The sequence below is a fragment of the Canis lupus genome, chromosome 8 (assembly GCF_048164855.1).
Source record: "Canis lupus baileyi chromosome 8, mCanLup2.hap1, whole genome shotgun sequence".
Lineage (NCBI taxonomy): Eukaryota > Metazoa > Chordata > Mammalia > Carnivora > Canidae > Canis > Canis lupus.
In genome coordinates, this window is record NC_132845.1 from 41,310,437 (window position 1) to 41,338,429 (window position 27,993).

The window sequence follows — 27,993 nt, forward strand, 5'->3', positions numbered from 1 at the left end:
TGGGCGGCTGCGTCTGAGGCTGCGCAGTGCGTAGCCCGCCGGCGGGAGGGCGCTCACGTGACCGCGGCCGGCGCGCCAAGATGGCGGCCTTCTGCGTGGCGCTGCCGGCGGTGGCGGCGTCGCTGCTGCTGCTGCTGCTGCTGCTGCTGGTCTCCTGGAAGCGCTGGCGGGGGGCGCGCGCGAAGAGGCACGTGCTCATCGTGGTGCTGGGCGACGTGGGCCGCAGCCCCCGCATGCAGTACCACGCGCTGTCGTTCGTCCAGAGCGGCTTCGCCGTGACCCTTCTGGGCTTCTGCAGTGAGTGCCCGGGGGCCTCGGGAGGGAGGCCGCGCCCTCCGCGGCTTTGACCGGCGCGGGGGTCCGCCCCTTTGCTCCCTCCCGCAGCTCTCTGTGAACCGACGCCCCGGTTAGCGGCCGACGGAGACGGCCAGGTGCCCGCCCCGCCTCTGCTGGAGGGGTCTCTGGGCGCTGCCAGCGTGAGGGAGCGCCTGCCCCGTGTCGGGGCTGAGCTGAAGTCCGCTGGGCTCCTTGCACAGTCTCACTTGCTCCTCCCAGTGAGTGGAACCCGGGCGTGTGTGACCCCAGGGCCAGGCCGCGTCCTCTCCATTGCACACCCTCAGGGCGGAGGTCTGCAGGCCAGAGAGGTTCCACCTGTGCTGCACCTCCGGCTTTTACTTTCAGGGTGTCTGCTCCTTCATCTTCCTCCGGGATGACGTCTTTAGAGGGTACCCCACGCGTGTATCAGGGGAAAGGGGGGAGTAGCACCGCTCTCCTTTGGCCCGGGTTTGCAGCGTCTGTCAGAGGCTGGCGTGGGCTTCCCAGGGGTCTGCCTGTGGCAGGACATTCCCACCGTCCCGGGGGTCTAGATTATTTGGAATTTGGAGTGCCTGCTGTGTAAGTAGATGAAGGTGGGGAAGACTCAGGCCCTTGCTCTGCGGGGAGAATCTGGACACGAAGTGTCCTCGTGCTCTGTTCTGGCTATGGAGGAACAGAGAAAAAAGCCTTATTTTCCAAAACATTCTTCACTATTCAACCTGAGGTGGGGGAATCATCTGACTTTATTTATTTACTTATTTATTTATCATCATCATCATCATCTGACTTTAAATTGCCCTCATCAGGGGCAGCCCGGGTGGCTCAGCGGTTTCGCAGAGTCTTCAGCCCAGGGCCTGATCCTGGAGACCTGGATCGAATCCCACGTCAGGCTTGCTGCATGGAGCCTGCTTCTCTCTCTGCCTCTCTCTCTCTGTGTGTGTGTGTGTGTGTCTGATGAATAAACAAAATCTTTAAAAATAAAAAATAAATTGCCCTCATCATCATCATCTGACTTTAAATTGCCCTGCCCACCAAATTAAAAGGTGATATTCTTTTCAGACTCCAGACCCTATGAGGAGCTCTTGCAGAACAGCAGAATTCAGATTGTGAGTTTGACAGAACTTCAGAAACTTCCAGGTAGGATGCAGTGAACTTCCAGTATCCAGTCTGTGTGTGTGTGTGTGTGTATATGTGTGTCTTGGGCAGGTGTGGGAGGATCTGCACATTGCCAAGAATTCTTTTGGAAGTAATAGCTTTTTTTTTTTTGGAAGTAATAGCTGTTTTTTTGACTTGTAGTTGGGCCCTACATTTTCCAGTATGGACTCAAAGTTGTATTTCAGTCCGTGCACTTGCTGTGGAAGTTGATATGCAGGGAACCAGCAGCCTACATCTTTCTCCAGGTAAATATCAGCTTTGTGGTGTTCTATGAAAACCACTGTTAAGTGTCCTTTACTTCCCAGCCTTTTAAAATATGCAAATTGGATGGGATGCCTGGGTGGCTCGGCGGTTGAGCAGCGGCCTTCAGCTCAGAGCATGATCCCTGGTCCAGGGATCAGTCCAAGGATTGGGTCTCACATTGGACTCCCAGTGGGGAGCTTGCTTCTGCTCCTGCCTGTGTCTCTGAATTTCTCTGTATGTCTCTCATGAATAAGTAAAGTCTTTAAAAAATATGTAAATTGATGAATAAATTGCATATTTGTATGTGCATGTAGATTTATAAAAGAGTAGGAGCTTATGGTACGTGTTCAATGTATTTATGGTACTTATTTCTTCTATGTCATAGAGTCTTACACTGCTCATTACATATTTATTCTTTTTTTTTTTTTTTTAAGATTTTATTTATTCATGAGAGACAGAGAGAGGCAGAGACACAGGCAGAGGGAGAAACAGGCTCTGTGCAGGAAGCCTGATGCAGGACTCGATCCCAGGACCCTGGGATCACAACCTGAGCCAAAGGCAGACGCTCAATCACTGAGCCACCCAGGTGCCCCTTGTTAGCTGTTTTAGCGTTCACACTCTGATAGGTGAACTGATAGTGTGCACATTCTAATAGGTACAAAAATTACCTCTTTAGCCATCTTTTTATCTCCCTGGTTTTTGATGGTCTTGGACTTTTCAGTTTGGTCAACTTTATTTCCTTTATGAATTTTTATACCTTTTTTTGTGAGGAAGAGGATCTTTTCCCTGCTTATTAATTTCCAAGAGGTTTTTTTTTTTTAATTTTTATTTATTGATGATAGTCACACACACACAGAGAGAGAGGCAGAGACACAGGCAGAGGGAGAAGCAGGCTCCATGCACTGGGAACCCGACGTGGGACTCAATCCCGGGTCTCCAGGATCGCACCCTGGGCCAAAGGCAGGCGCCAAACCGCTGCGCCACCCAGGGATCCCATTTCCAAGAGTTTTGTAAAGATAATTAATCCTTTGTTGCTTATGTTTTAACTGTTTTCACTCAGTTTATTGTTGACCATGGTCTGGGTTTCCTTCTCTTCATTCAAGTGTCTCTTTCCCAGAACCCCCCAGGCCTGCCTGCCATTGCTGTCTGCTGGTTTGTGGGCTTCCTCTGTGGGAGCAAGCTCATCATCGACTGGCACAACTATGGGTACACCATTATGGGTCTGGTGCATGGCCCCAGCCACTGTCTTGTCCTCCTGGCCAAGTGGTGAGTGTCTGGGAAGAGGGTGCAGACACCTTCCCTGAACTGGGTAGGAAGAAGGGCAAGTGCAGAGACCTGGTAAGGCTGGTCCCCCATGTGCTCTGTGTGGGTAAGGACAAGGCTGCGGAATTAGGCTGACTCTGGTTACAAAAGTGATAGAAACAGGCCTAAGCCAAGGAAGATGTTTCTTTGTCCCGGAAACTACAGAGTTGAGAGACATGGCTGACTTTGAGCTCAAAAAGGTGTCAAGACCCACTCTCATTTCTCTCTCTGCATTCCCTACTGGAGGTGTTTCTCATGTGTTGGGGGCTCCCCTGGGCTCATCCCCACCCTGACAGGCTCAGTGGAGAAAGGAAGCCTCTCTGATTGGCTGATGCTCATCTGTCAGGCTTTGACATCTGACTGAGGTAGGGGGGCTGCAGCACCCTGATGTTTCAGGCTTAAGGGAAATGCTCCATTGTCAGGCTTGGGGTCCCAGGTGCACCCGAGCCAGATCCCCAAATAAAACTCAGGGCTGCTGTTGGGGGATGGAGACAAAGGCCACAGTCTGCTGCAGCCAGTGAGACAGGGAAAGGGAAGACGGGCCTGCTGCGAGCAGGTTGGATGTGGAACATGAAGAGTCATGTTCTGAGCCTGAGTGGGCAGCATCTGCCTCCTTTCCCTGATGGGTCATTCACTGAGGGTTGTAATAGCTATGGCAGCAGCAGCAAGCAATCGCTGAGTACTTGCTGCATGTGAGACCAAGCCTTTTATCCCATTCAGTCTACGCTGCCCTGGTGAGGATGTCCTGTGGTCACTCTCCTTTTACAAGCCAGGAGACTGAGATCAAGTGCCATTTTGCTGCTTGCCACACAGCTAACCAGCGTGAGGACCAGAATTCAGTCCCAGGCTATCCAGCTCTCAGGCCTCTCTGCATCCTGAGTGAGGAACAAGCTGTGGTACACCAGCGGCATTCAACAGCCTTGAGCGCTTCTTCCCCTTCCTGGTTCTCTTTCACTTCTGCACTGGGATCAGGGCTCAAGTCTCCTTTAGGAGCTAATCTATTGCTAACACCTCTCTAACATTTTTTAAACCATCCCTTGATAACCTAAAAGCCTTAGCCCCACGGCCTTTGCAGCAAGACCACAGTGTGACTGAGATTTAATGATGAGACCTTTATTATATTTCTTCCTTTGGTGGCAAGAGAATCTGGATTTTCCCTTCCGTAGAGAGAAGGTTTCTAACTGTATTTAAGCTGAAAGGCAGGCAGCCTGGGTGGCTCAGCGGTTTAGCGCCGCCTTCAGCCCAGGGCCTGATCCTGGGGCTCCAGGATCGAGTCCCACGTCAGGTTCCTATGTGGAGCCTGCTTCTCCCTCTGCCTGTGTCTCTGCCCCTCTCTCTCTCCCTCTCTCCCTCTCTCTCTGTCTCTCATGAATTAAAAAAAACCTGAAAGGCAACATGACTTAAAGAAAGCTATGAATGAAATAGCACAGATGGATCTCAGTGCAAACTCTGGGAAGGTGCCTCACCAGCAATCCGACTGGGGAGACCCCAGCTCTGTGCTTTCCTGTATCATAGGTGTCAAGTCGGTGGAGGTGGTGGCAGTAGTGGTGGGTCCCAAGGCTCTGGGCCAAGCGGTGATATGTCTTTTCAGGTATGAGAAACTCTGTGGGCGCCTGTCCCACCTGAACTTGTGTGTGACGAACTCGATGCGGGAAGACCTGGCAGAGAACTGGAGCATCAAGTAGAGGCCTGGGGAGGCGGCGGGTGGGCTAGGGGTGGGTGGGCAGCGTGATTGGTCCCAGCTTCAGTGCCTGCTGTGTCATGTTGGTGAGGTGTCCAGAAATGCCCAGGGGTCTGGGAGGTGGTTGCTGGTTTTGGGAAGCCGAGGGAGGAGGAGGCCAGACAGCCTATGCAGTTTTGGTCTTAGAACCTGTCTCTGTGCTTCCTCGAGTAATTCTAAAGCTTCTTACTTTCTCCTTGTCTGAGACGTGGATCCTCTGAATGCCCTTATTTTTTGGAATCCCCCTGAATCTTGTATTCCTTAGGCTTTTCTCTGGCTCTCTCTAGACCCCTTGATGATCTCATTGCAGAGCCGTGACCGTCTATGACAAGCCAGCATCTTTCTTTAAAGAAACACCCTTGGATCTGCAACACCAACTGTTTATGAAGCTGGGCTGCACCTATCCTGCATTTAAGGCCCGGTAGGTCTCCTGTCTTGTCTTTATGTGCCTACTCCTGTGTTTGCTGCCTCTCCCCCATCTCCTCACTGCTTTTCAGTCTCTCCCCTGGCTCCTTACTGGGATTGTGGCCTCTCTCATTTTCTGGCTGCAGACTTGGGAATCCCCTAATCCAGGGGTTGGCAAACTGTGACCACAGGCCTGCCACCTGTTTTGGTAAATAATGTTTTATTGCACTGCAGCACATTCATCCATTCATGCATTGTCCATGGCTGCTTTTGTACAGCAACAGCAGAACTGAGTTTTGCAAGAGATTGAATGGTGGTTCTGACATGGCCACATCCTGACCTTTGGGAGCCTGCGGGCCTCACTCTGGAAGGAGATGGGCATCCTGGGGCCTGAGGGCTTGCGCTGAGGCATCTCATGGCCTGTTTCTGTTCCTTCAGCTTAGAACCCCTGGATCTGGCAACAGAGAGGTCGGCCTTCACAGAGCGGGATGCTCAGAGTGGGGTGGTGACGCATCTTCGTGGGCGGCCGGCCCTGTTGATCAGCAGCACCAGCTGGACAGGTCTCAGGACCCTTCTGGGCACTTGGGGCTTATATGAGCACCTGGCTGAGCCGGTATTACCCTTGCCCCTGCCAGGCCTGCACCCCTGTATTTGAGGATACTGGGGCCTCGATGAAGAAGGGGAGGGTATTGTATTGGGAGAGGAGGCATCTAGAAACCAGCCCATGACACTTAGGTCTCTTTTCTTACAGAGGATGAAGACTTCTCCATCTTGCTGGCAGCATTAGAAAGTAGGTGTGTGGGTGTGATCAGGAGCTGGGCTTGTCAGGGGCTATTGAGCTGTGCAGTGCTCACCTTGCCTTGCGTGGTGTCCTCTGCAGCATGTTCTTGCCCCTAGGGCCACTGAGTGGGTCAACCTAAGGACACGGGTGGTGGAGATGGTGGCTCCGAGTCCCCATTTGGGTCACTGAGTGACCAGGTCCTAGATCTGAAATGCTACCTCTGGGAGTGATCCTGTCGTTGGGAGAGGCTCCCCCTACCATTCTGTCCCCCAACCCCCACTCACCTGATTAGATAATCCTGGTTATCATTTTATTTTTTAAACACAGAGTTTGAACAGCTGATCCTAGATGGAGAGAGCCTTCCTTCTCTGGTCTGTGTGATAACAGGTATCGCTAGGGACCTTCCAAATTCCCATATTAAATGGTAAATGGTAAAAGGCATCTGCCTTTATTGTGTGTCTTACCCATGCCAGGCATGTGATGTTAGTTGTCTTGTCAATCCTGACCACAGCTCTCTGATGTAGGGTTTTCTACACTAGCTCGACAGAGGAAACGGAAGCTCAGAGGGGCCTGACGGCAGAGTGTGGCTTCTAGTTGAATCTTGGATAGCATAGCCTCAGAGATACTGAGCTTGGGATCCCTGGGTGGCGCAGCGGTTTGGTGCCTGCCTTTGGCCCAGGGCGCAATCCTGGAGACCCGGGATCGAATCCCACGTCGGGCTTCTGGTGCATGGAGCATGCTTCTCTCTCTGCCTGTGTCTCTGCCTCTCTCTCTCTCTCTCTGTGTGACTATCATAAATAAATACAAATTAAAAAAAAAAAAGAGAGAGATACTGAGCTTTATTTCTGCATTGGTTTCCAGGCATCTGGTTGTTTTTATTTTTTATATTTATTTACTTTTTTAAAAGATTTTATTTATTTATTCATGAGAGACAGAGACAGAGAGACAGAGAGAGAGAGGGGCAGAGACAGGCAGAGGGAGAAGCAGGCTCCATGCAGGGGGCCCGATGTGGGACCTGATTCTGGGACTCTAGGATCACGCCCTGGGCTGAAGGCAGGCGCTCAATCGCTGAGCCACCCAGGGATCCTCCCCAGCCCTGCTTTTTTTTTTTTTTTAAATTTTTTTTTAATTTTTATTTATTTATGATAGTCAGAGAGAGAGAGAGAGAGAGGCAGAGACACAGGCAGAGGGAGAAGCAGGCTCCATGCACTGGGAGCCCGATGTGGGATTCGATCCCGGGTCTCCAGGATCGCGCCCTGGGCCAAAGGCAGGCGCCAAACAGCTGCGCCACCCAGGGATCCCTTTTTTTTTTTTTTTTTAATGAAAGAGTCTACTTTAAACCAAAGTGTTCAACATAACATTGCTTCCAGAGTAGCCCAGTGGGGAGAGAGAGAAGCAGAGAGCTGTGGTTAGAGCAGAGTCCAGGGCTAGCTGCCCCACCTTGCATACTTCCCCCTCCTGGCCCTGGAGCTCCCAGTGGCAGCTAAAAGCCTACTGTACACACCGTGCCACCTGGGGGCATCAGGCAAGACACAGGCCAGTCTGGGTGAGAAGTTGTATCCAGTGCCTGGCCAGAGTTTATTCTGATCACCTTCCCAGCCTGAGGTTTGCTGGATGCAGGTTGCTTGAGAGGAAGGGCCATGGCCTCAGTGGTCAGGGTGTATTACCCTGAGGGGTCTGCAAGGGGCCAGAGGGGGACCTGATCACAGCTGCAGAGCATGGGCCTTCTGCTCATACCCATGCAGGGGTTCTGAGGTCTGAGGCCTTGGGGTGGAGCCAGGGGGCCCAGTGCAGTGACTCAGATTTTCTCTGCAAGGCAAAGGGCCTCTGAAGGAGTATTACTGCAGCCTCATCAGCCAGAAGCGTTTCCAGCACATCCAGGTCTGTACTCCGTGGCTGGAGGCCGAGGACTACCCCCTGCTTCTAGGTAACGGCATCTGACAGGAGACCTACAGGGAGATGGCTGGGGTTTAAAAGGGAATATACTAGGGCAGGACAGGGAGAGTTTTTCTGAAAAAGGGTCAGATAGTAAATGTTTTATCTGCTTCTATTGCATATTCTTTGATTTTACAATCCTTGAAAAATTAAAAGCCATTCTTAGCTTAAGGACCATACACACACAGGCCTCAGGCTGGATTGGGCCCTCCTCAGGGCTACATGGGGCCAGGAGATGCCACCTGCCAGGAACTGCCCGAGGAGCTCTTGGCTGCTTCCTGGTGTGCTGGCTCCTCCTGCCTGTGGGGCCCCAGACGTCTTCCCCAGGGTTCTGTCATCTCAGCTTTGAGCCTTCCATTCAGTCCTGCTCTTCCATCCGAGCAGAAGGGCTGGACCTGGGCTTGGGTTTGGGTTCCCCGTTCCCTAGATCTGGGAGGGCAGTGGCTTGGGAGGTGTGGAAATCATGCGTTAGCCAGCATTGACTCCCCCAGGCCCCTCACTGGCTTCCTGTGTCTTCCTTTCTCCAGGAGGGGCGCGCTGGCCTAGTGCGGACATGTCTCTAAGGCCTCAGCAGCAGCAGTCAGTGAGCAGTCACGAGGGGAAAGCCTTTAGTTGGCAGGAGTTTCCAGCTAGTATCTAGTGACGCAAAGTTGTTTGGCTTTATTTTCACAGTGACAGCTGGTTTTCTGTTGGGTCTGCTATGGGTTTTTTTCCCCTAATTATTGTGGTAAAACACATGCAGTAAGATTTTGCTATTTGAACTATTTTTCCATTTTTAAGTATACATCCAACTCAGTATTACACGCACAGTGTTGTACAGTCATCACCACTATTTCCAAAACATTTTCATCACCCCAAGCAGAAACTCTGAACCCATGAAGCCATAATTGTTACAAGTTCTTTTTTTCCCTAAAGATTTTATTTATTTATTCATGAGAGAGAGAGATGCAGAGACACAGGCACAGGGAGGAGCAGGCTCCATGGAGGGAGCCTGATGTGGGACTCGATTCCAGGTCTCCAGGATTACGCCGTGGGCCGAAGGCAGGCGCCAAACTGCTGAGCCACCCAGCTGTTCCTACAAGTTTTTTTTTTTTTTTTTAATATTTTATTTATTTATGACAGATACAGAGAGAGAGAGAGAGGCAGAGACACAGGCAGAGGGAGAAGCAGGCTCCATGCACCGGGAGCCCGATGTGGGATTCGATCCCGGGTCTCCAGGATCACGCCCTGGGCCAAAGGCAGGCGCCAAACCGCTGTGCCACCCAGGGATCCCCCTACAAGTTTTTTTAAGATGCGTTATGGTTAAGTAGACAAAGGGAGGCTGTTTGAATAAAACTATCCATGATAGGCAGGTGGTTTCCAAACAAGGTGGAGTGGCTGGGAGTGGCAGTTGGGCAGCACTGCTGTGTACATCGCCTTCATCAGGTTGCTTGGCCACCTCCAGCCAGTTGTATGTGGGGTTGGGGGGCATTATTATCTGCTTTCTGTCCTCCTCCCCTGAGGTGTCGCTCCACAGTCCTTTTAGGATTTATGTTCAAGGGGTGCATGGCCTGCACTCTGACTGCGCCCTCTTGCCCCCACCGCGCAGGGTCTGCGGACCTGGGTGTGTGCCTACACAAGTCCTCTAGCGGCCTGGACCTACCCATGAAGGTGGTGGATATGTTCGGGTGCTGTCTGCCCGTGTGCGCTGTGAAATTCCGAAGGTAGGAGCAGAAACCGAATCTTCCCCGAGTTAGGTTCTCAAATCAGCTGTGGGTAGGGGTGGGAGGTGGGCAGCGAGGTCAGAACTGCTCAAGGAGCCCTCCTGGAAAATCCTACATTGCCAGGTGGGCCTTGGGAGTAGGGCTCTTGGGGTTTCTGTGGGTGAGTTTCCAGTTAGAGCTGATGCTGAAGAAAAAAAATATGTGTTAAATATTCTACTCAGGAGCCTGTGTTCACGGACAGAGTGGTGGCTGGAATTGCCACATGGTTGACATGGTTTTATTTCTCTCTCTCTCCCTTTTATCTGGGCTCATGTAGTTGAATTAGTATCAGTTAAATGAGTGTAATTCTCTGTTTCCACTCTTCCTGGCAAAGATGAGTGTTTGGAGAGGGGGGTGTTAGGATAGGTTCTAGAAACAGTAGCCCCACCACTGGCTCAGTAGCCAGCCTCTGAATGGAAAATACAGGGTGTTAGACCCTGAGCTCTGGGCATGTGGGATTCACTCCCTGGTGACCTGGAAAAGTCACTCGTAATGTGTCAGGTCTACCTCCAGTGGGGTTGCCTTCTCCCTTGTTTCTCTGCTGTGCAACTGAGCACGTTCTCCCGGAAGAGAGTGCGCAGCAGGGAAGGTCAGTGTGTGCTTACTGTGCCTCCTTCTCGGAATCAGTTTGGATCTTTAATGTGTATCTGCTCCTCCAGGCCTTTTTTCTATTCAGATGGCAAATCTCAGAACAGACTCACTGAGAGCAGATGGACTGTTCCTGACCCCAGGCTTACACTGTGGGAGGGGTGGAGTGGGAGTACAGCTGGCACCACAGGGCTTTTCAAGGCAGTTCTCAAGTCTGTGGTTCTCTCTGCAGCTTGCAGGAGCTTGTGAAACACGAGGAAAACGGCCTGGTCTTTGAGGATGCTGAGGAGCTGGCAGGGCAGCTGCAGGTAGTCACGTCTGCCCCACGCCAGGGTACTGAGCTACACCCCCTGATTCTTCGCTCCTGCGGCCAGGCAGGCCTGTGCTGGGTCTGGGTGGAAGCCGAGATGGGCAGTGGTGGTCTTGGGCTGGGTCTCTGTGGGCTTGGTGCAGGGAGGGGGCATCATCAGTCTTGGCAACTGAGACCAGGGACAGACAGCAAACTTTCTGGAAAGGACCAGATAGAAAATGTTTTAGGCTTTGCCATAGTCTCTGTCAGAAGTACTCCATTGTGCTGTAACGTGAAAGCAGCCACAGTCTGAATGAAGGGATGTGACTGTGCTCCAATAAAACTGTACTTGCAAAGACAGGTGGGGGCCAAATTTGGCCCACGGGCCTAGCTTCCAAACACCTGATGAAGTTTAGCAAAGCTGGAAAGAACACAGACTGCCTTGTTCCAGCATGTGGGCTGGACAGTGGTGGGCAGCAGCTGAGGTGGGAGTTCTTGGTAGAGGGAGCACAGCAGAGGCCGGGGGCACGGTGTGTGGATGGCCCCACTGTCAAGGAGGAGCAGAGTAGGGGATGGAGCATGGCTGGGGCGAGAGGCCTGTCCCAGCCCCGTGAGGAAGGGGCTTGCTGGGTCCAGGATATTAGGGTAGAGCCGTGTTTGATCACACTTATAATAACCACACTTGCTGTGGAAGCAGGGCCAGAGTGGGAGGCCTGCTGGGGGTCCAGGACACTGGTAGTGGTTCTGGAAGTGCAGTGACAGAGGGTTTGAGGGTTTTAGTAGGATCACTGGCCTGGCTGCCTGTGTTTGGAATGGGACAGGAGTCTAGGCTGCTGGGAAGGAGGGACAGCTCTTGACCTGGGAGGGGGTGGGAAGCAGTGATGAGGTAAGTTCTGGTCTTCGTTCTTATCCTAGATGCTTTTCTCAAAGTTTCCTGATCCTGCTGGCAAACTAAACCAATTCCGGAAGAACCTCCGGGAGTCAGAGCAGCTTCGATGGGATGAGAGCTGGAAGCAGACGGTGCTGCCTTTGGTTATGGACACATGACCCCTTGGCCCAAAAACAGAGTTGAGTGTGGCCCGGTTCCTCTTAGCCCTGGGGAAACGCTTTAGAGCAGCGCCTCCCGGTGGACAGCAGCTGGGATGATGGCTGTGGAATGACATTTTTTAATGACCTGGAGTTTGTGGCCAGGAAACTGGTTCAGCCTGGTTTCCTCCCTAGGAGGCCCTGAAATATGAGACTCTTCTCATCTGAGTATTTCTTTCTTCCTACTACATTTCCTGTTGTTTGCGTGTAGTATTTTCTTTTCTTTTTTTTTTTTTTTTAAGATTATATTTATTTATTTATGAGATACATAGAGAGAGGCAGAGACACGGGCAGAGGGAAAAGCAGGCTCCATGCAGGGAGCCCGACGTGAGACTTGATCCTAGGTCTCCAGGATCATGCCCTGGGCTGAAGGCGGGCTAAACCACTGAGCCGCGCCACCCCCCCCCTCCCCCCGCCCCTCGCCCCGCTGCTCTATGTAGTATTTTCATCTCTTTGACCTGCTTTTGTTTTATGGTGTCTGCCTTTCCCAGTGTCTGCCCCATTGTGTTCTAATGTTTTAATTCCTGCCTTGAGGACAGTCACTGCAGCCTGCTGGGTTGTAACAGCAGTAAGACATGCCACGTGTACAACGGGCTTGGCTTCAACAGGGATGTGGGTACAGGCTCAGGGGTGGGGAAACATACTTGATATGTTTTTATTGGCACAAATGAAATGCTTATTTCAGAGTCAAAATTTTCATTTTTGATTTATAGGGATTTACGTAAGAACCAGAACTAGTGACAGAAAGGGGTATCTACTTGAATAGTTTATATTTTATTAGAACACAGTTTGCAGTTCCTGATTCTGAATTTAACATTCTTCAAGCATTCAGGTCCAGTGAAAATTTTATCAGCTTTCCCACATAAAAATTCTTTACAGGATGGTGATTAAATTTTCATGTTAATCTTTAAAAACATTTGTAAACCTACAGCATTAGTTTCAAAATTGCCATGTCTGAGTGTTCTTCATAGGGAAACAGCTTCTGGTCGTGATGAGGCACTGCTTCCCAGGGGATCCCAGCCTGGCCTGGAAATAATAACATATGTGTCACAGGATGGTGGGGTTTGGGGACACACCACCACCCTATATATCGTGGGCTGCAGGACAGACGTAGGCATATATACAAACCACAGACTTCTAGGCCCCATCTGGACACCTAGAATCAGCCTTCAGGGATGGGCCCAAGAACGGAGTTTTTAAATGGCCCACAGCAGCCAGCTTTGCTGCCCCTGCCTTCGGGGCCATGCCTGTCTCCGGAAGGTCGCAGACCTGTCTGGGTTTCCTGACCACTTAGTCTAGTGCCTCTTGGCAAAGGCTGGACATACATCAGAAGAGCTTACATCCTCTTCATAAGCACAGATGTCTGAAGAGCCCTTGGCAAGGATCATTTTGTCATCCGTTATTTTGTGAATGAAAACAATTAGAAAAATCAAATATTAGACCTAAAAGTATAGAAGTGTTGGAGTGCCTGGCTGCCTCAATTGGTGGAATATGCAACTCTTGATCTTGGGCTCATGAGTTCAAGTCCTACATTGGACCTAGAGCTTACTTAAAAAAAATTACACGTGTGTATGTGTGTCTATGATCCTGCCATCAAGTATAACAACTGTTAATTGGTGTATATTTTTTCATATTCTCCCTCTATGCAAATTAACATGAAGATGATTAGTTTTAAAAATACAAATGGGCTTGGGGTGCCTGAGTGTGGCTCAGTTGGCTAAGCGTCCCTCTCTTGATTTCAGCTCAGGTCGTGTTTCCAGGTTGTGAGTGTGAGCCCCAGGTTGGGCTCCCTACTGGGCATGGAGCCTACTTAAGATTCTCTCTCTGGAAAAAGAAAAAAAGATTCTTCCTCTTTCCCTCTCTTAAAAAAAATACAAATGGACTTTATATATATGGTGTTTTGTACTTTGCTTTCCTCACTGAAACCAAATCACAGATACCTTTCACATAGTATCTGAAGGAGGAATTCATTCTTTTTCAAAGCTACGTCTGTGGGACATGGGCACATGTGGGCGTCTGCCAGCAGAGGTGGCTGTCAGTGGGGCTCTGCTTGGGTGGATGGGTTGGGGTAAACATGGTCCACTGCCCCCAGGTTGCACGTGGAAAGCCCTGGCTGGGCCTGGCACGTGGTGGAGATTGCAGGGCAGTGGCCGGTGGTTGTGGGGTAGGAGAGTGGAGGCTGGGAGTCGGCTGCCTGGCTCCACTCAGGCTTAGGAAGTCACTTAGCCCCCCTGAACCCCAAGGTTTCCATGGGTGAGACTGGAGGATGACAGCACACCCCTCCCTGGTGCTTGAGGGGCTGACATGGCTGCAGCAGTGCCTGTTCAGGGTGTAAAAGGCAGAGGCCCCCCTCCTTCAGAGTCCACCCTACTCTTCCATTTACTGGGTGCTTAATATAGTGATAGCAGCTACCATGTTCCTGAGTGCTCCCTGCATGCTGGTCCCTGTGTCACCTCCCAGTGGATGTTTCCACTATAAAGATGAAGACAGGGAGGGGAGTGGGGGCACGGCTTTACCAGAGGAGGTGGTGGGATCTGTTCCAGAGTCTGCACCTCACCACTGTAGCCAGAACTCTACCCTGACACCCAGTGGCATCCACCATCCTCCCCATTCTACAGACCAGGAAGCAGGCCTGAAGGCCTTGAAACTTGCTCTAAACACACAGTAGGACTGCTGCATGAACTGCCTCTTCACCTTCAGAGCACAGCTTCCCAGCCCTGTTTCCTCTACTGACCACCCCGGGGAGGGGGCGGCTGGGTCCATACCCAGCATGCCATGTGTTCTGGGGCTTTTTGGTTTGTTTCCAGGGCCCCATTCCTTTGCTTTGCTGATTTCTGTGTCACTGGAGTCCTGTGTGGGGCCCAGGTGGCTTCTCAGAGACAGCAGCCCCTCCCAGGGCCCAGGGCTCACCCAGCTCGCTAGTGAACAGCTGGCAGGTCTGCGGGTTGCGGACAGTGAAGGCAACGTAGGCATCCGGAGCCTGCTGGCCCTTCAGGCAAGCAGAGAGCCTCTGCAGGACTCTGACCAGGGAGAGGACGGTTTCTGGGCAATACAGCACATCTGCAATGAAAACCTCAGGTTACTGAAAGGGGCTCACTGTAGGATTCAGGATCCAAGAAAGAGGGGGCCTGGTTGTGCTGACCTCAGCAGCAGGCCTGGGGCCTAGAAACAGCAGTTTTATTAGATTCATGCTATTGGACCCAAAGAAGATGACATAGTTAAAAAGGGAAACAGGAGAGAGAGAAAAAAAAAAAAAAGCGGCCGAAAGATCCTGCAACAAATGGGAAATATCCAGGATCCACTGGTGTTCCTCCAAAAAAAAAAAAAAAAGATTAATTCTGGAGTGCCTGAGTGGCTCTGTCAGTTAAGTGTCTTCCTCGAGCTTGGGTCATGATCCTGGGGTCTGGGATCAAGTCCTAGTCAGGCTCCCTGCTCAGCAGGGGAGCCTGCTTCTCTCTCTGCCCTTGCCTCTGCCTTCTCTCTTGTTTACTCTTTCTCAAATAAAATCTTTAAGAATAAGATAAATCAATTCTTTGCCTATGGTCTATTTAGAAGATGCTTAACAAAGGGGCGTCTGGGTGGCTCAGTTGGTTAAGTATCTGCCTTTGGCTGGGGTTGTGATTGCAGCATCCTGGGATCCCAAGTCGGGCTCCCTGCTCAGCAGGGAGTCTGCTGCTTTCTCTCCCTGCTCTTGGCGCTCTCTCCTGTGCTCTCTCCTCAAATAAATAAAATCTTAAAAACAAAAGACACTTAATGAAGCAAACCCCAACCTTCTCACACTTGTTTCCAGCAGCCTGCTGCTTGGTTCGCTGCGTGGAGGTGGGGCAAACTCGCTCCCTGTGGGCATGCTGACGTGGGATGGTGCTGCTCAGGCTCTGTCCTGGCCACTGTAGGCCTGTGGGTCTTGGTTGCCGTCCAGGACCGGAGGCACAGCACAGTCAGCCAGATAGGGGACTGTGTGTGCTTCATGGGGGACAAGGGGCCTGTTGGTTGTACACCCCTTGCCTCCAGGACCCTGTCCTTATACCTGAAGTGGGTGGTCTCCTCCCTGTGGGGCTCATCTCTGAAAGATATGGGGGCAAGGACCAAGGACAGAGATGGGCAGGGAGAGCCCTTGGGTCAGATGTGCAGACCTGTGGTGACAACAGAGCTGTGTGCAGACACAGGAGCAAGTGCTCCAGGGGTTGGGGCACGCAGAGCTCATTCCGACTCGACACTACCGACTCGACACTACCGTGGTCTGACCCTAGGCCTGGCCCAGGGCTGGGTGTCTGTGACATGCATAGGAATCAGACATGGTCCTGGGAGAACCACGCTATCCCTCACAGCCCTGAGAATACAGGCCTGCCATGGCCATTTCTGCCCCACATCTGAAGTCTGGGTGGTGGTGGAGGTGGGGCTGGCGTTCAGCTCCCGTGCTTCATGGGGTTGCTCCGGGCATTTCACTCAGGTTCTAGAGAGGGACATAAAAATCCCTCTACTCAGCTGCAGCTTGGCTAATAGGTCAGACTGGTTTGGTGCCTGGGGCCTGTTCTCTCCATTTCAGGCTTTGCAGAGAAAAGTTGTGTTCATTTATCTGACGGAACCATTTTAACAAGAGTACAAGTGGCCACTGTGTCAAATGGGAGGGCTGTGGCTTTAGGGCATCTGAGAGGCATGCCCTGTGGTTTGATGTCACCCTGGAGGCCCACAATGGCCCTTCTAGAAGTCTCATCACTCCTTTGCCCTGGCAGCATGCACATTCCCAGAGCTGAGAGCTGGGTAGAGCTGTTCTAGTTGCCCCGGGTGGGGGGCAGTACCTGCTGCTATGATTACATCTGGCTGGAAGGCAGCGAGCTGAGGGGCTGTCACGACGTCCCAGTCCAGCTGGGCCACTGTCACCTTGGGGCTCTCTGAGTCGTAGGTGTTGTGTCCTGGGTGCTGTGCAGGGGCAGTGGCATCTGGCTCCAATGAGAGGCCATTGAGAAGGACGTTTCCTCGGAGTTGCTCAAGGACACAGCTGTGATAGTCGCTGAAGACGTAGGCGCTGGGACAGCATGTCTTGCAAATGGCCAGGCCCGTGAGGCCAGCTCCACTGCCGAGCTCTAAGACAGTCCTGCGTGGGAGAAGGGGGCCTGTGCTTGAGACCGTGCTGGGGAAACCCCACCTCCCTGCCCTGGAGCGCACCCTGAGGTCACCTGTGAGCAAATGCGGCTGGGTTCTGTATGGCCCATTCTGCGAGGTACAGCGCAGCGTCCCATGTGACCAGGCCGGTGGTGCCGTGGGAAATGATGGCTGTGCTCTCAGAGAGCGTGACCGAGTCTCCAGAAGGCTGAGCGGAGACACAGAGAGAGAATAAATTCAGCTACCAGGAGACAAGAAGCTGATTTTAAAAAGAAATCACAACAGGTGGAGGGATGGCTAGAAAAGACTGTGGAACATCTGGCCACAGAGTACTACACAGCCTCGAACAGGAACAGGTTATCACTGTGCGCGCCAGCCCAGGTGGGTCTCGAGGGTGTTAACGCTACATGAAGAAAGCCACACATTGTAGGATTCCATCATCTAACCTCAAAATAATGGAACTGAGGAGAGGGAGAACAGATCAGGGGCTGCCAGGTGGGGATGGTGGGGGCCGGGGCCAGGCGAGGCCTGAGGGAGGTTTTTGGGTGACAGAGTAGGTCAGAATCATGATTGTGGTGGTACCGACAAGGACCCGCTCGTGTGACAAATGAGGTACACCTACACAGGCATGGTGTCTACGCCAGTGTCCTGGTTGTGATGCTGAGCGAGTTAGGTCCCACATTTCCAGTGGGGGAATCTGGACAGAGGGCACGTTTCTATACTGTTCTTGCAATTTCTGTGAGTCTATAATTACTAACAACAAGAAAAAGGCATCATGAGCTATATGTGAAAAATCTCAGTGTGTGGGGCCTTCCTCAATTCAACCCGGCATTTGGGGCTTGGCCCTTGAACTTTCCCATCACCCTCATAGCAGGTGGTTTGCTGGCAAGTGGTTCATGGAACATGCAGTCCTGAAATGTGTTCTCCAAAGCGGGGCTTCTGAGTGTGGCACCTCCAATACACACTCAGGGGTGGTTTCCTGCTATCTCTGAGTTTACAAAACTCTTATTGGAGACTCAGGTCTCTGGAGTACTGAGCAGTCATTTGTTCATTCATTCATCCACACATTTTTCCTGAGCCATCTCCCAGGGTGCTGGGGATTCAGATGTGACAAGACCAAGTCATTCCCTGTTCTTAGGGAGCTTACATGCCAACAGGGGATAAAACCATAATAAACGAAGTAATTTCTCAGTTTTTCAGTGCTATGAAGAAAATAAAAAGGACTACATGATAATAGAGACTGGGAGTCTATTTCAGCTAGTTTGGTCAGAGACAGCCTCTTTGAGGAGGTGTCAGGTGACCTGGGATGTGAGTATAAAGAAGTGAGGCATGTGAGATTTTAGGAGAGCATTCCACGCAGAGCAGGTGCAAAGGCCCTGAGGCAGCATTTCAGTTGGTGAGTTCAAGGAAGGCAAAGAATGCCAGAGGTGTGGAGCATAGGGAAGGCAGGAGGAACGAGACGAGAGAGGGAGGCTGGGGCAGGGCATGCAGGGCCTGGCAGTCCACATGAGACAATAGTATGGGTCTGAGTATGAAGGGAAGCCACTGACAGGTTCTGGGTGGTTGAGTGACCTGCTCTGATTTATCTCTTAAATGAAGGAGAGCCCTCTGGGGGTTCTGGGAGTATAGTTTTGAATCTTCCTGAATCCCCACATACAAATAGACAGAGTAGCGAGATATGGACAACATTCAGCAAAACTAGGTGAACCCAAAATATTAACAAGTGGGGGGCAAATCACCAATAAACTCAAGACTTGTGTGTTCCACGCATCTGTGCAGTGGGGTGCACAAGTCTGAGGACAGAACCCCAGCAGCCAAGTGTTCACTAGAAATGCAGGTGCCTGCTGTGAACCACGGCCCATGGAGGAAAGAACTTACTGCTCCAGTCGTCTGGGGTGTGAGCGACCCAGGGTGAGGCCTAATGGCAACCAGAAACACTCAGAAATGTGTGACGAGAACATGAAAACATTTCAGATGTCGAGCTACATGAGGAGAACATGAGAATGAAAACAAAACATAAAAACCAGATAAGCCCATTAGAAAAATGAGGTAAAAGAGAAATTTAAAAAAATTTTTTAAAGATTTTATTTATTTATTCATGAGAGATACAGAGAGAGAGAGAGAAGCTGAGACATGGGCAGAGAGAGAAGCAGGCTCCATGCAGGGAGCCCAATGTGGGACTCGATCCTGGGATCTCAGGATCATGCCCTGAGCTGAAGGCAGACGCTCAACCACTGAGCCACACAGGCATCCTAGGAGTGAAACTTTAAACATCAAAAAGAAATTAAGGGATCCCTGGGTGGCGCAGCGGTTTGGCGCCTGCCTTTGGCCCAGGGCGCGATCCTGGAGACCCGGGATCGAATCCCACATCGGGCTCCCGGTGCATGGAGCCTGCTTCTCCCTCGGCCTGTGTCTCTGCCTCTCTCTCTCTCTCTCTGTGACTATCATAAATAAAAATTGAAAAAAAATATTAAAAAAAAAAAGAAATTAAGAAAGAGATTGTTAGGGATTGATTTTTTAAAAAATATTTAATTTATTTATTCATGAGAGACACAGAAAGAGAGAGAGGGGCAGAGACACAGGCAGAGGGAGAAGCAGGCTCTATGCGGGGAGCCCAATGTGGGACTCCATCCCAGGACTCCAGGATCACGTCCTGAGCCGAAGGCAGATGCTTTAACCGCTGAGACACCCAGGCACTGATTTTTTTTTTTTTTTAAGATTTTATTTATTCATGAAAGACACACAGAGAGAGACAGAGACATAGGCAGAGGGAGAAGCGGGCTCCCCACTGAGCAGGGAGCCTGATGTGGGGCTTGATCCCAGGACCCTATGATCATAACCTGAGCTGAAGGCAGACACTCAACTGAGTGAGCCACCTAGGTACCCCTTGAATTACAGTTTTTAGTATTTGTTTTTTGCTTTCATTTTCCGTGAAAGTACCTAAAAATGGGTGTCTTAAACAACAGTAATTTATCATCTCACGGCTTAGGAGGCCAGAAGTCCAAAATTGAGGTATTGACAGGGTTGGTTCCTTCTGAGGGCTATGAGAAAAGGATGTGCTCCCAAGCCTCTCTCCTCAGCTTGCCGATGGCTGTCTTCTTGCATCTTCACATCATCCTCCCTCTGGGCCTGTCTGTGTCCTAATCTCTTCTTACAAGGGCACCGGTCCTATTGGTTAGGGCCCACCTAATGACCTCATTTTAACTTGATTCTCTCTGTAAAGACCCTACCTTCAAATAAGGTCCCAGTCCTGAGGTTCTGGGGGTTAGGACTTCAACATGTGAGTTTAGCGGGAGGGCACAATTCAGCCCCTAATAGGGGCACCTGGGTGGCTCACTCAGTTGAGTGTCTGCCTTTAGCTCAGGTCATGATCACAGGGTCCTGGGATCGAGCCCCACATCAGGCTCCCTGCTCAGTGGGGAGTCTGCTGCTCCCTCTCCCTCTCCCCCTGCTCATGCTTTCTCTCTCTCTCTCAAATAAATAAGAAATAAATAAATCTTTAAAAAAAAAAAGGAATTCAAGAAAACGTTTCTGAAAAAAAAAAAAAAAAAAAACGATTTGAAATAAACATTGAAGGAGTACACAGTGCATCCGAGATCACTGACCAAGAACAATCAATCTCGAGATACATTCTACTAAAATTCTGGACTTTAAAAAGTCCTCTGGCCATTTAAGAGTAAAGGGCATAGGGATCCCTGGGTGGCGCAGCGGTTTGGCGCCTGCCTTTGGCCCAGGGCGCGATCCTGGAGACCCGGGATCGAATCCCACATCGGGCTCCCAGTGCATGGAGCCTGCTTCTCCCTCTGCCTGTGTCTCTGCGCCCCTCTCTCTCTCTCTGTGACTATCATAAATAAAAATAAAAATTAAAAAAAAAATTAAAAAAAAAAAGAGTAAAGGGCATAGGGCACAAATAGGAAAGGATAATAGGTTATTACCAGGCTTTCCCACAGCAACACTCCATGCTTAGGAAGATGGAGGAATATATTCAAGAAATTTAAGGGGAGAGAAAGGCGTGCATTTTGAGCTTCTATAAGGACACAATCTGCAGCAATGGATTGTATCCCTTCTGGGTATGGTGGAAAACCAACTCACCGTGTTGACAAAGAATCAAGTCTGTATCCTGCCTTTCATCTATGGGCTCTATCAGTGGGTAACCAAACAGTGGATAAAGGGGGGCATCTCATAAAATCTCTCTAGTCAATGAATGGAAACAAAGCAATAGAATTAGAATACCACCCTTTTGTGTCCTCCAATGGATAAAGAATATAAGCTTTGAGCATCTGTAACTGCTCCCATAACAGAGATGATATGCCTCCTAGAGCCTCGTGTTGTATTTTTGCCAAAGGAATCAGGCAGATGTGAGTCTGATTGGGCTCCCGAATCCAGCCCCCCAGTTAGTGGGGAACAGAGGATGGAAGACCCAGCTGAATAGCACCATGCACAGGTAACCAAGTCCAGCCTGTGGAAAGCTCTCCAGGCCTGTTCAACAAAGGCACTGCCAGGGAAGAAATAGCTGGAGGGGACCTTACACGAGACCTAAACGCTGGAGTCCCGAGGTACATGGGGCAGGAGAAAACCACAGAGTGACTACTTCAAAGGCCCTGGTGGTTACTTTTGTGAGGATGGAGGGCTTGCAGGCTGGCTGCCAAAGTTCTGCCCCTGACTGGAGAAGTGGTTACCACGGTGGCCATCTTGCAACAATTCAGTAAGCTGTGCACATTTATTTTGTGTGGTTTCCTGTATCTGTGTTTTATTTTATAATAAAAGGTAAAAAAAACAAAAACAAAAACAAAAAAAACAGGGATGCCTGGGTGGCTCAGTGGTTGAGTGTCTGCCTTCTGCTCAGGTCATGATCCTGGGGTCCTGGGATCGAGTCCTGCATCGGGCTCCCCATGGGAAGCCTGCTTCTCCCTTTGCCTGTGTCTCTGCCTCTCTCTCTCTGTGTCTCTCATGAATAAATAAATAAAATCTTAAAAAAAGAAAAAAAAAAGGTAAAAAACAAACAAAACCCAAGATCCCTCTAACTGTTGTGTGCAGAATGGGTTTCAGAAGCTAGAAGACCCAGAAGCTAGAAGATCAGTCCAAGGGCCGAGGCATTTGCCAGGCCAGTGAGGATGGTGGCCACGGGCAGCACAGAGAGACTGCTGTCCTGTAACAACCATCCATCAAGTATTTACTGAGGATTGAGTACCTGCTATGCGATTATGTGCATTACCTGACTTAACCCCCAACCACCCCATAAAATAGGCACTGTTATGTGTTGAAATGCTTGGTTTAACTGACCTCCTCTAATACCTCAGAGCTGACAGGTCAGGAGTCTGAGTTTCAGCTCTGTGTGCAGGGGTGGATGTCTGGATTATGCGGGGAGGGTGCTCGTCTCCTACCAACAGATAGCTCCGGTGGCACTGGGTTGGCTCCTTGGCCATCAGGACCTCTGCCAATGCTTCGTACAGTTCGTCCAAAGGCTCCGTGTGGACAGCCTCGTGCTGGGGGTGGGCAGAGCAAGAACTTCAGCCAAGAGGTTTAAGTTGACCCTCATGAATCAAACAAAGGTTCCATGTGTTTGCTTTTACCCTTACTTGTAAAAATGGCTGGAGGGTTTTTACCAAATTTGGATGGGAGATTTGGTATGGATTGACTTAATATAAGCCACCTTGCATATAAAAAATTCATTTGGTAGTGGAGCTGGACAGTATCTCGGGCATAGAGAGGGTGAGGGTGAGGTGTACTCTAGGGCAGCAGAAACAGGATTGCATGAGCTGCCCTGTGACGGTGACAGAGGGCTCTGCCCTTTAATCATGACATTGTGGATGGATCAGGCTACTGGTGCTTTTAAGTGAGCTCAGGAAAAAGCCACAGGGATGGGCACTCTACATGTTGTGGTTGGCTTCATCAATGGGCAAACCTCTGTCATGCATCTTAGAGGGTCAGCAGCAGGGGGGGCCATGCTTCTCCTGGTGGTTCTGGGGGGGGGTACATGCAGGCCCTGAGTAGATGCACATGTTGGTGAGAACCAGGTGGGGAGAAACCAGGATTGTTTCACGTGCTAAGCCTGAGTGAGACATGGCCCATGCATTCAGTGGCCGAACACAGCAGGTCTGATGCTGACCACTAAGGATTCACCTCTGAGGTCCAGTCTAATGTGAAATGCAGCGAGCTTGGGCTCATTCTTAAAATACAAGCTGTATTTGATGGGATGAGCTCTAGGTGTTATGCTATATGTTGGCAAATTGAATTTAAATAAAATATAAAAAAAAAATACAAGCTGTGTCAGTCAGGAAAAGAGCCCACATCAGGTAGCTCATTAAGGAGAAGACAGTAAAGGGAACTGGTTATGAAGATACTGCGAGCCCTAAAACCTCCAATAGAGGGCAGTGTGGCAATCCAGAGATTGGTAGAAGCAGGAACCAGTCAAGACCCTGCAGGCTGGCTGGCTTGGGGGGTGGGACCATGGAGGAAATGCAGCTGCCGCTGGAGACCTCTTGAAGCACAGAGAGATGCCCTGGCCTCTCTTCCTGCTGCTCCCCATCGCCTCTGACTGGTCGAACCCCGATGGGAACAGTTACACAGGGAGACCCCTGACATATGGGGCTCTGCAGAGCAGGCAAAGGGCATGGGACAAATCCAAGCTCCAACAGGCAAAGCTAGGCAGAGTCTACTTCGGGAGAGCAAGCCAAGTCCCAGATGCTCTGTGGCTGCCAGACGGACAGTGCCCATTACTGACCTTTCTGATGAGCTCCGAGAGAAAGCACCGGGCATATTTCACTGACGGCGGATGCTTCACACACAGAGGATGCTTCACGGTCTGTGGCAAAAGACACAATGTGGGTTGCTGGAGAGATGTCGCCGTAAGTCTCTCATGAGCCTCAAGTAAATACAGGGCAACCCCATTACTTGATCCCTCAGAAAAGATGTGTACAGACACAAGCATTCTGGGTTCAGGCGACCCTCAGGCATCTGAAACAGTAAGTCTTAAGATACAACTTCTTTCCTAAAGAAATTTCTCCATGACCGTGGCACAGGCCAACAGAACATTCCGGGCAGAACATGGAGCATGTGGACCCAGGCTAACACCCTGTTACAGACTCAATGTTTGTGTCTCCCCAGTTCGTATGTTGAAGCTTAACCCCCAATGTGACAGTTGGAAGGCAGGGCCTTTGGGAATGATTAGGTCGTGAAGGTGAAGCTTCCATGAACGTGATCAGTGCCTTTCTAAGAAACCCCAGAGAGCTCCCTTGGTCCTTCACAGAGGACACAGCTGTCTATGAACCAAGAAGTGGGTTTCCCACCAGACATCAAATCTTGGGGCACCCTCATCTTGGTCTTCCCAGCCTCTAGAACTGTGGAAAATAAATTGCTGTTGTTTATAAGTCACTCAGTCAATGGCATTTTGTTCTAGCTGCTGGAATGGGCCACCTCTTCCCAGGGTAGGCAATGTGAACTAGTTTTCAGTGGGGACAGTTGTGGGATTGTCCGGCTCCTTGGAAAAGGTGAGAGCCCAAACAGTGGGGGCAGACAGACTGGGCACTTGCTCTCCTGGAGCTCACATGCCAGGATGAGGTCGAGTACTATGAATGGTGGGACAGGGGGAAAGTGGGGGCTCTGCCTCGGGTATGGTGGAGGGAAAGGGGGCTCTCGGCGGGGGGGCACTTCAGCTGATGTCTAGAGAAGCAAAGAGCGTGAGGGGGGCAAGTTCTAGGCAGAGAGGATAGTTTGTGCAGGCTCTGAGGCAGGCATGGCTTGGCATTTTGGGAAGGAGGGCAGGGGAACAGAGGCAGTGAGAGTAGGGGCCAGGTCACGTGGAGGGACAGGATTTTACCCAAGGGCAACAAAATACCTGCACCACCCTTCAGGGGCTTTCTAGTTGGCTGGTGTTAGGTTTTAGCCTCAGAGTGGGCTGCCCCACAAGGACCTCAGAATCTCTGAGCTCACAGTCCTGAATGACTGGATTGCCCTGCAAGCCTCTCCTAGCCATGGTTGCATCTTCTCCACCTGGTGATCAGACCATCTTGGTTTACCCTCGATAAAGGAATTCCTAACCTAGGCTTCTTGGACAGGCTTGGTGGTTGGAGGGGTGCCTATAACCCCTTGAATTTGTACACAAAATGTATTCTTCTGGTCCTCTTTTTTCTTGGTGGGGGACAGGGGGAACCAGAGAGTCCATAACTTTGGGTTTTCAGAAGGGTTCATGATCCTTAAGATAATTCATAGCCAGGATGCAGTGTGATCTCCACTTGATCCGCATGGCCAGGGTCAGGGTGGGGCAAGGCCAGGCAGAGTGGTGGTCTCACCTCTACCCTTGCCCAGATGTACCTTAGAATTCAAACCCTACCTCAGAAAGGCAGAACGTATCTACATTTAGAAGAGAAACGAGTGGGCAAGACTTGCCTCCTTATGTTTTCCTTAAATGTAAATGTAAAGAAAGCCTTTGAGCAGCTACCAAATGCTAGAAGATGTTCCCAGAGCTGTCATCTTGGTTTTCATTGTGGATGGTTTCAAAAACATCTCCCAGATTCCCTCCTCGCATGCAGATTTTGTATATTCTAATGTCTTCATCTAAGAAAAACAACAGAGCCAGAGCTGTCTGAGGTGCTGCCACCCAAACGCAGTGTCTTTCTTTTTAAAGGCTACAAGTGCGCCCACTGCGTTTCTGTCATGTCCTCATGGGCAAGTCAGGAAGCTGGTGATGCGACCCAGTGATTCTAATTCTTACCTTCTGCAAAATAATCAACAGCAGCTCAGGACCTGATGAGTCTCTTAATTTCTCTTCTAGGCTCTATTTAGAGAGAGAGAGTGGAGGGGAGAGAGAGAGAAATCTCAAGGGCATTTTCACAGGAACATTAAACGTGCAATAGGACATGTTAGCAAAGTGCTAAGTGATCTCTCCCCAGGGACAGGGGGCCAATTTGAAGTGGAAGCCACAGGCAGGCTGAAAGCCTGAACTTGAGAAGTCCTGGGTTACACCTGAATGAGCCAAAGAAAGAATGTCATAAGACAGACTCTTGGTTTGCATTAGCTCTGACTGCTTGGGCTTGCCTGGGTCACAGACCAGCTCCGTGGCTGAAATGGTCAACCAGGAATTGCAGGAGAAGCCACGACATTGACATCTGATGGGCTCACCTTAGATTTGACATCTGAGTTATAATGGACAGACAGGCCAGGCCAGGTTATGCTGTCCTGACAGGGAACTCCAGCCCAGCAGCGAGGTCAGTCTGTAGAAGTAGGCAGTCTGGTCCTGGCTGGTGTGTGACATCAGGCAAATCACTTCATTTCTCCAGAGTGACTTATGCTCTAAAAGGCCTGTAAGCCCTGGCCTTTGCCCCTGTCTCTGACCTTATCTGCCACCACCCCTGGCCTCTCTGCCATTCCTCAACTGTAGCAGTTTATTCTCACTGTCAGGGCCTTCCTGTCCAGGTTCTACTTCAAATGTCACCTCTTGGGGAAGGCCTTCCTGACTCCCCTACTTTGATGATACATTTCCCTGTTTTATTGGCTTTACAGCTACTGTCATCTCCTGGTGTTTTCTTGCTTATTCATTTACCTGTTTATTCTCTGGCCCTTCCATCCAAGCAGGACCTCATCTGTAATGTGTGCTGCTGATTCTTGGTGCCCAGCTCATGGAAGGCATTGAGAAAATATTTGGTGATGGAATAAAAATATTAGCTAACACTTACATTCACTTGTGACAAGCTAGGCACTGCCTCAGGTGCTTCATACTCCTGTAATCCTGACACCAGCCCTATCATTATATCCCCACTTAATAAGAAATCTGAGGTATAGGAGAGATGCAGTCACTTGCCCAAGGTCACACAGCTTGTGTGGGGTTTGGCTAGGACCCCAAACAGGCAGGCTGGTTCCCAGGCCTGAGCTCCCCATTGCTGCAATCTTTCCTGTCAAATGTGAATAGTAGTAACAGTATCCACTGGCATGGCTGTTGTGGACCAGTCTAAGTAAGCATTTATCATGGGCCTGGTACAGAGTAAGCAGTCATTTTCATGTGAATAATTATAGTCGATATCGAATTGGGACCCACAGATGCTGTTACGAAGGTTTACATTTTGGGTTAAAAAATGAACATATTCCTTTCTGACTGGAAAGACCTCTCAGAATGCTAAATGGGTTAGGTCAATGAGACACAAATGACTAACCACCACCCCTTAAGATGGGGCAGACTTAGGGGAGGAATATGTGCCCAATCTGAGTCATCCCAGTGAGCTCACCGTACATGAATTATGAAAGAGGCAGCATCGTGAGAGCCCCTGCATTGGCAGAAGGAAGCGGCTGCCACAGTTATTTGCCTGTGCAAGAAGGGCAGGTCCCCGGGGCAGGGGAAGTGAGACTTCTTCCATCTCTTTTCTGGCCTGTTTTGTACCTCCCTGTCTCTTCCATCACAGGCATAAGAGCCTCAAAGTGCCCCTGCAAGGATTCTGTCCAATGCTTGATGGTACAGATGAGAACGGGAGGCCTGGCGAGGGAGGAGGGCTGTGGTGTCTGTGACTTGGTCATTGCCCTCCTTGCAACGCGGTCCCCCTGGTGTCCTGAGGATGTTGACTGGTTAAATCGGCAGCAGCAGCCAGGGGCACCTGGGTGGCTCAGGGATTGAGCAGCTTCCTTGGGCTCAGGTCATGATCCTGGGGGTCCTGGGATGCTGGGGTCCTGAGATCGAGTCCCACTTCGGGGTCCCTGCACGGAGCCTGCTTCTCCCTCTGCCTGTGTCTCTGCCCCTCTCTGTGTTTCTCTCATGAATAAATAAATAAAATCTTTAAAAAAAAAAAAAAAAGGGCAGCAGCAACTGTTACCCAATGGCCAGAACGACAATAGGCTAAACAACAACAAAAAAGTAACGAAACTGATCACGATTTGTCCCGGGCTCTAACCCCCGAGTGACACAGAGAGGTGGGAGGTCACCCCTGCATTCCTGGAATTCGTGGACTCAGTCTGCAAAGGCAGCCAAGGGCGGTTAGGGCCCGGGGAGCAGGGAGCGCAAGGCCGAGTGCTGGCTGGACACCGCCCCCGCCCCCCAGCGCCCACAGATGTGCCTCCGCCGCTCACCGCCAGCCCGCGACCCCCTCCCCCTCCGGACGCGCGGCCCCGAGCACGCGAGGGAGCCGAGAACACCACGCGGCGGGGGGAAGGGGGCGGGCGCCCGGACCCCCCTCCCCGATCGCCCCTCCGCCCCCGTCGCCTGTCCCACCTCCCACCTGCCAGGGGAAAGAGCGCAGCGTGCGCGCCGCCAAGTAGCGGCTCTCGAAACTCTGCAGCAAGCCCGCGGCCTCGGCACTCTCCTCCGGCGCCATGGCGGGGCGGGGCGGGGCGGGGCGGGGCCGCG

General features: G+C 50.9%; 2 protein-coding genes across 15 annotated transcripts; one reads left to right on the forward strand and one right to left on the reverse strand.

Moving 5' to 3' along the window:
* The first annotated feature begins 52 nt into the window (after window positions 1-52).
* On the forward strand, window positions 53-13,452 carry ALG1 (ALG1 chitobiosyldiphosphodolichol beta-mannosyltransferase). 9 transcript variants are annotated; one of them, XM_072835669.1, is made up of 13 exons: window positions 53-297; window positions 1,375-1,452; window positions 1,612-1,715; window positions 2,831-2,979; window positions 4,607-4,696; window positions 5,046-5,156; window positions 5,579-5,700; window positions 5,892-5,930; window positions 6,249-6,308; window positions 7,738-7,848; window positions 9,445-9,559; window positions 10,419-10,519; window positions 11,391-13,452. In XM_072835669.1, exons 1-13 carry the CDS (start codon window positions 81-83, stop codon window positions 11,411-11,413), a joined length of 1,320 nt encoding a protein of 439 aa, XP_072691770.1. In that variant the 5' UTR covers window positions 53-80; the 3' UTR covers window positions 11,414-13,452. The 9 variants fall into 9 exon arrangements, with proteins under 9 accessions (XP_072691770.1, XP_072691768.1, XP_072691771.1 ...); XM_072835667.1 differs by having other exon boundaries at window positions 10,419-10,494; XM_072835673.1 differs by lacking the exon at window positions 53-297 and adding an exon at window positions 397-554 and having other exon boundaries at window positions 10,419-10,494.
* EEF2KMT (eukaryotic elongation factor 2 lysine methyltransferase) lies at window positions 7,224-27,984 on the reverse strand. Of its 6 annotated transcripts, XM_072835682.1 has the most exons (9): window positions 27,866-27,964; window positions 26,206-26,278; window positions 25,378-25,440; window positions 23,389-23,469; window positions 22,049-22,150; window positions 16,739-16,872; window positions 16,361-16,656; window positions 14,472-14,621; window positions 12,315-12,587 (listed from the first exon to the last, which is right to left on the reverse strand). In XM_072835682.1, the coding sequence occupies exons 2-9, from the start codon at window positions 26,227-26,229 to the stop codon at window positions 12,487-12,489; spliced, it is 951 nt and encodes a 316-aa protein (XP_072691783.1). In that variant the 5' UTR covers window positions 26,230-26,278; window positions 27,866-27,964; the 3' UTR covers window positions 12,315-12,486. The 6 variants fall into 6 exon arrangements, with proteins under 6 accessions (XP_072691781.1, XP_072691780.1, XP_072691783.1 ...); XM_072835680.1 differs by lacking the exons at window positions 12,315-12,587; window positions 26,206-26,278 and adding an exon at window positions 7,224-10,693 and having other exon boundaries at window positions 27,866-27,983; XM_072835679.1 differs by lacking the exons at window positions 12,315-12,587; window positions 26,206-26,278; window positions 27,866-27,964 and adding exons at window positions 7,224-10,693; window positions 26,885-27,393.
* Window positions 27,985-27,993: the final 9 nt, after the last annotated feature.

Coding starts and splice junctions, on each gene's coding strand:
- ALG1 (XM_072835667.1), top strand. CDS start 81: ATGGCGGCCTTCTGCGTGGCGCTGCCGGCGGTGGCGGCGTCGCTGCTG. Junction 4,697..5,045: donor GCAGAGAACTGGAGCATCAA/GTAGAGGCCTGG, acceptor ATCTCATTGCAG/AGCCGTGACCGTCTATGACA. Junction 5,701..5,891: donor CAGCAGCACCAGCTGGACAG/GTCTCAGGACCC, acceptor CTTTTCTTACAG/AGGATGAAGACTTCTCCATC.
- EEF2KMT (XM_072835677.1), bottom strand. CDS start 27,013: ATGGAAGAAGTCTCACTTCCCCTGCCCCGGGGACCTGCCCTTCTTGCA. Junction 23,470..25,377: donor TGTTGATTATTTTGCAGAAG/GTAAGAATTAGA, acceptor CTTTTGCCACAG/ACCGTGAAGCATCCTCTGTG. Junction 16,657..16,738: donor CCAGCCGCATTTGCTCACAG/GTGACCTCAGGG, acceptor TCTCCCACGCAG/GACTGTCTTAGAGCTCGGCA.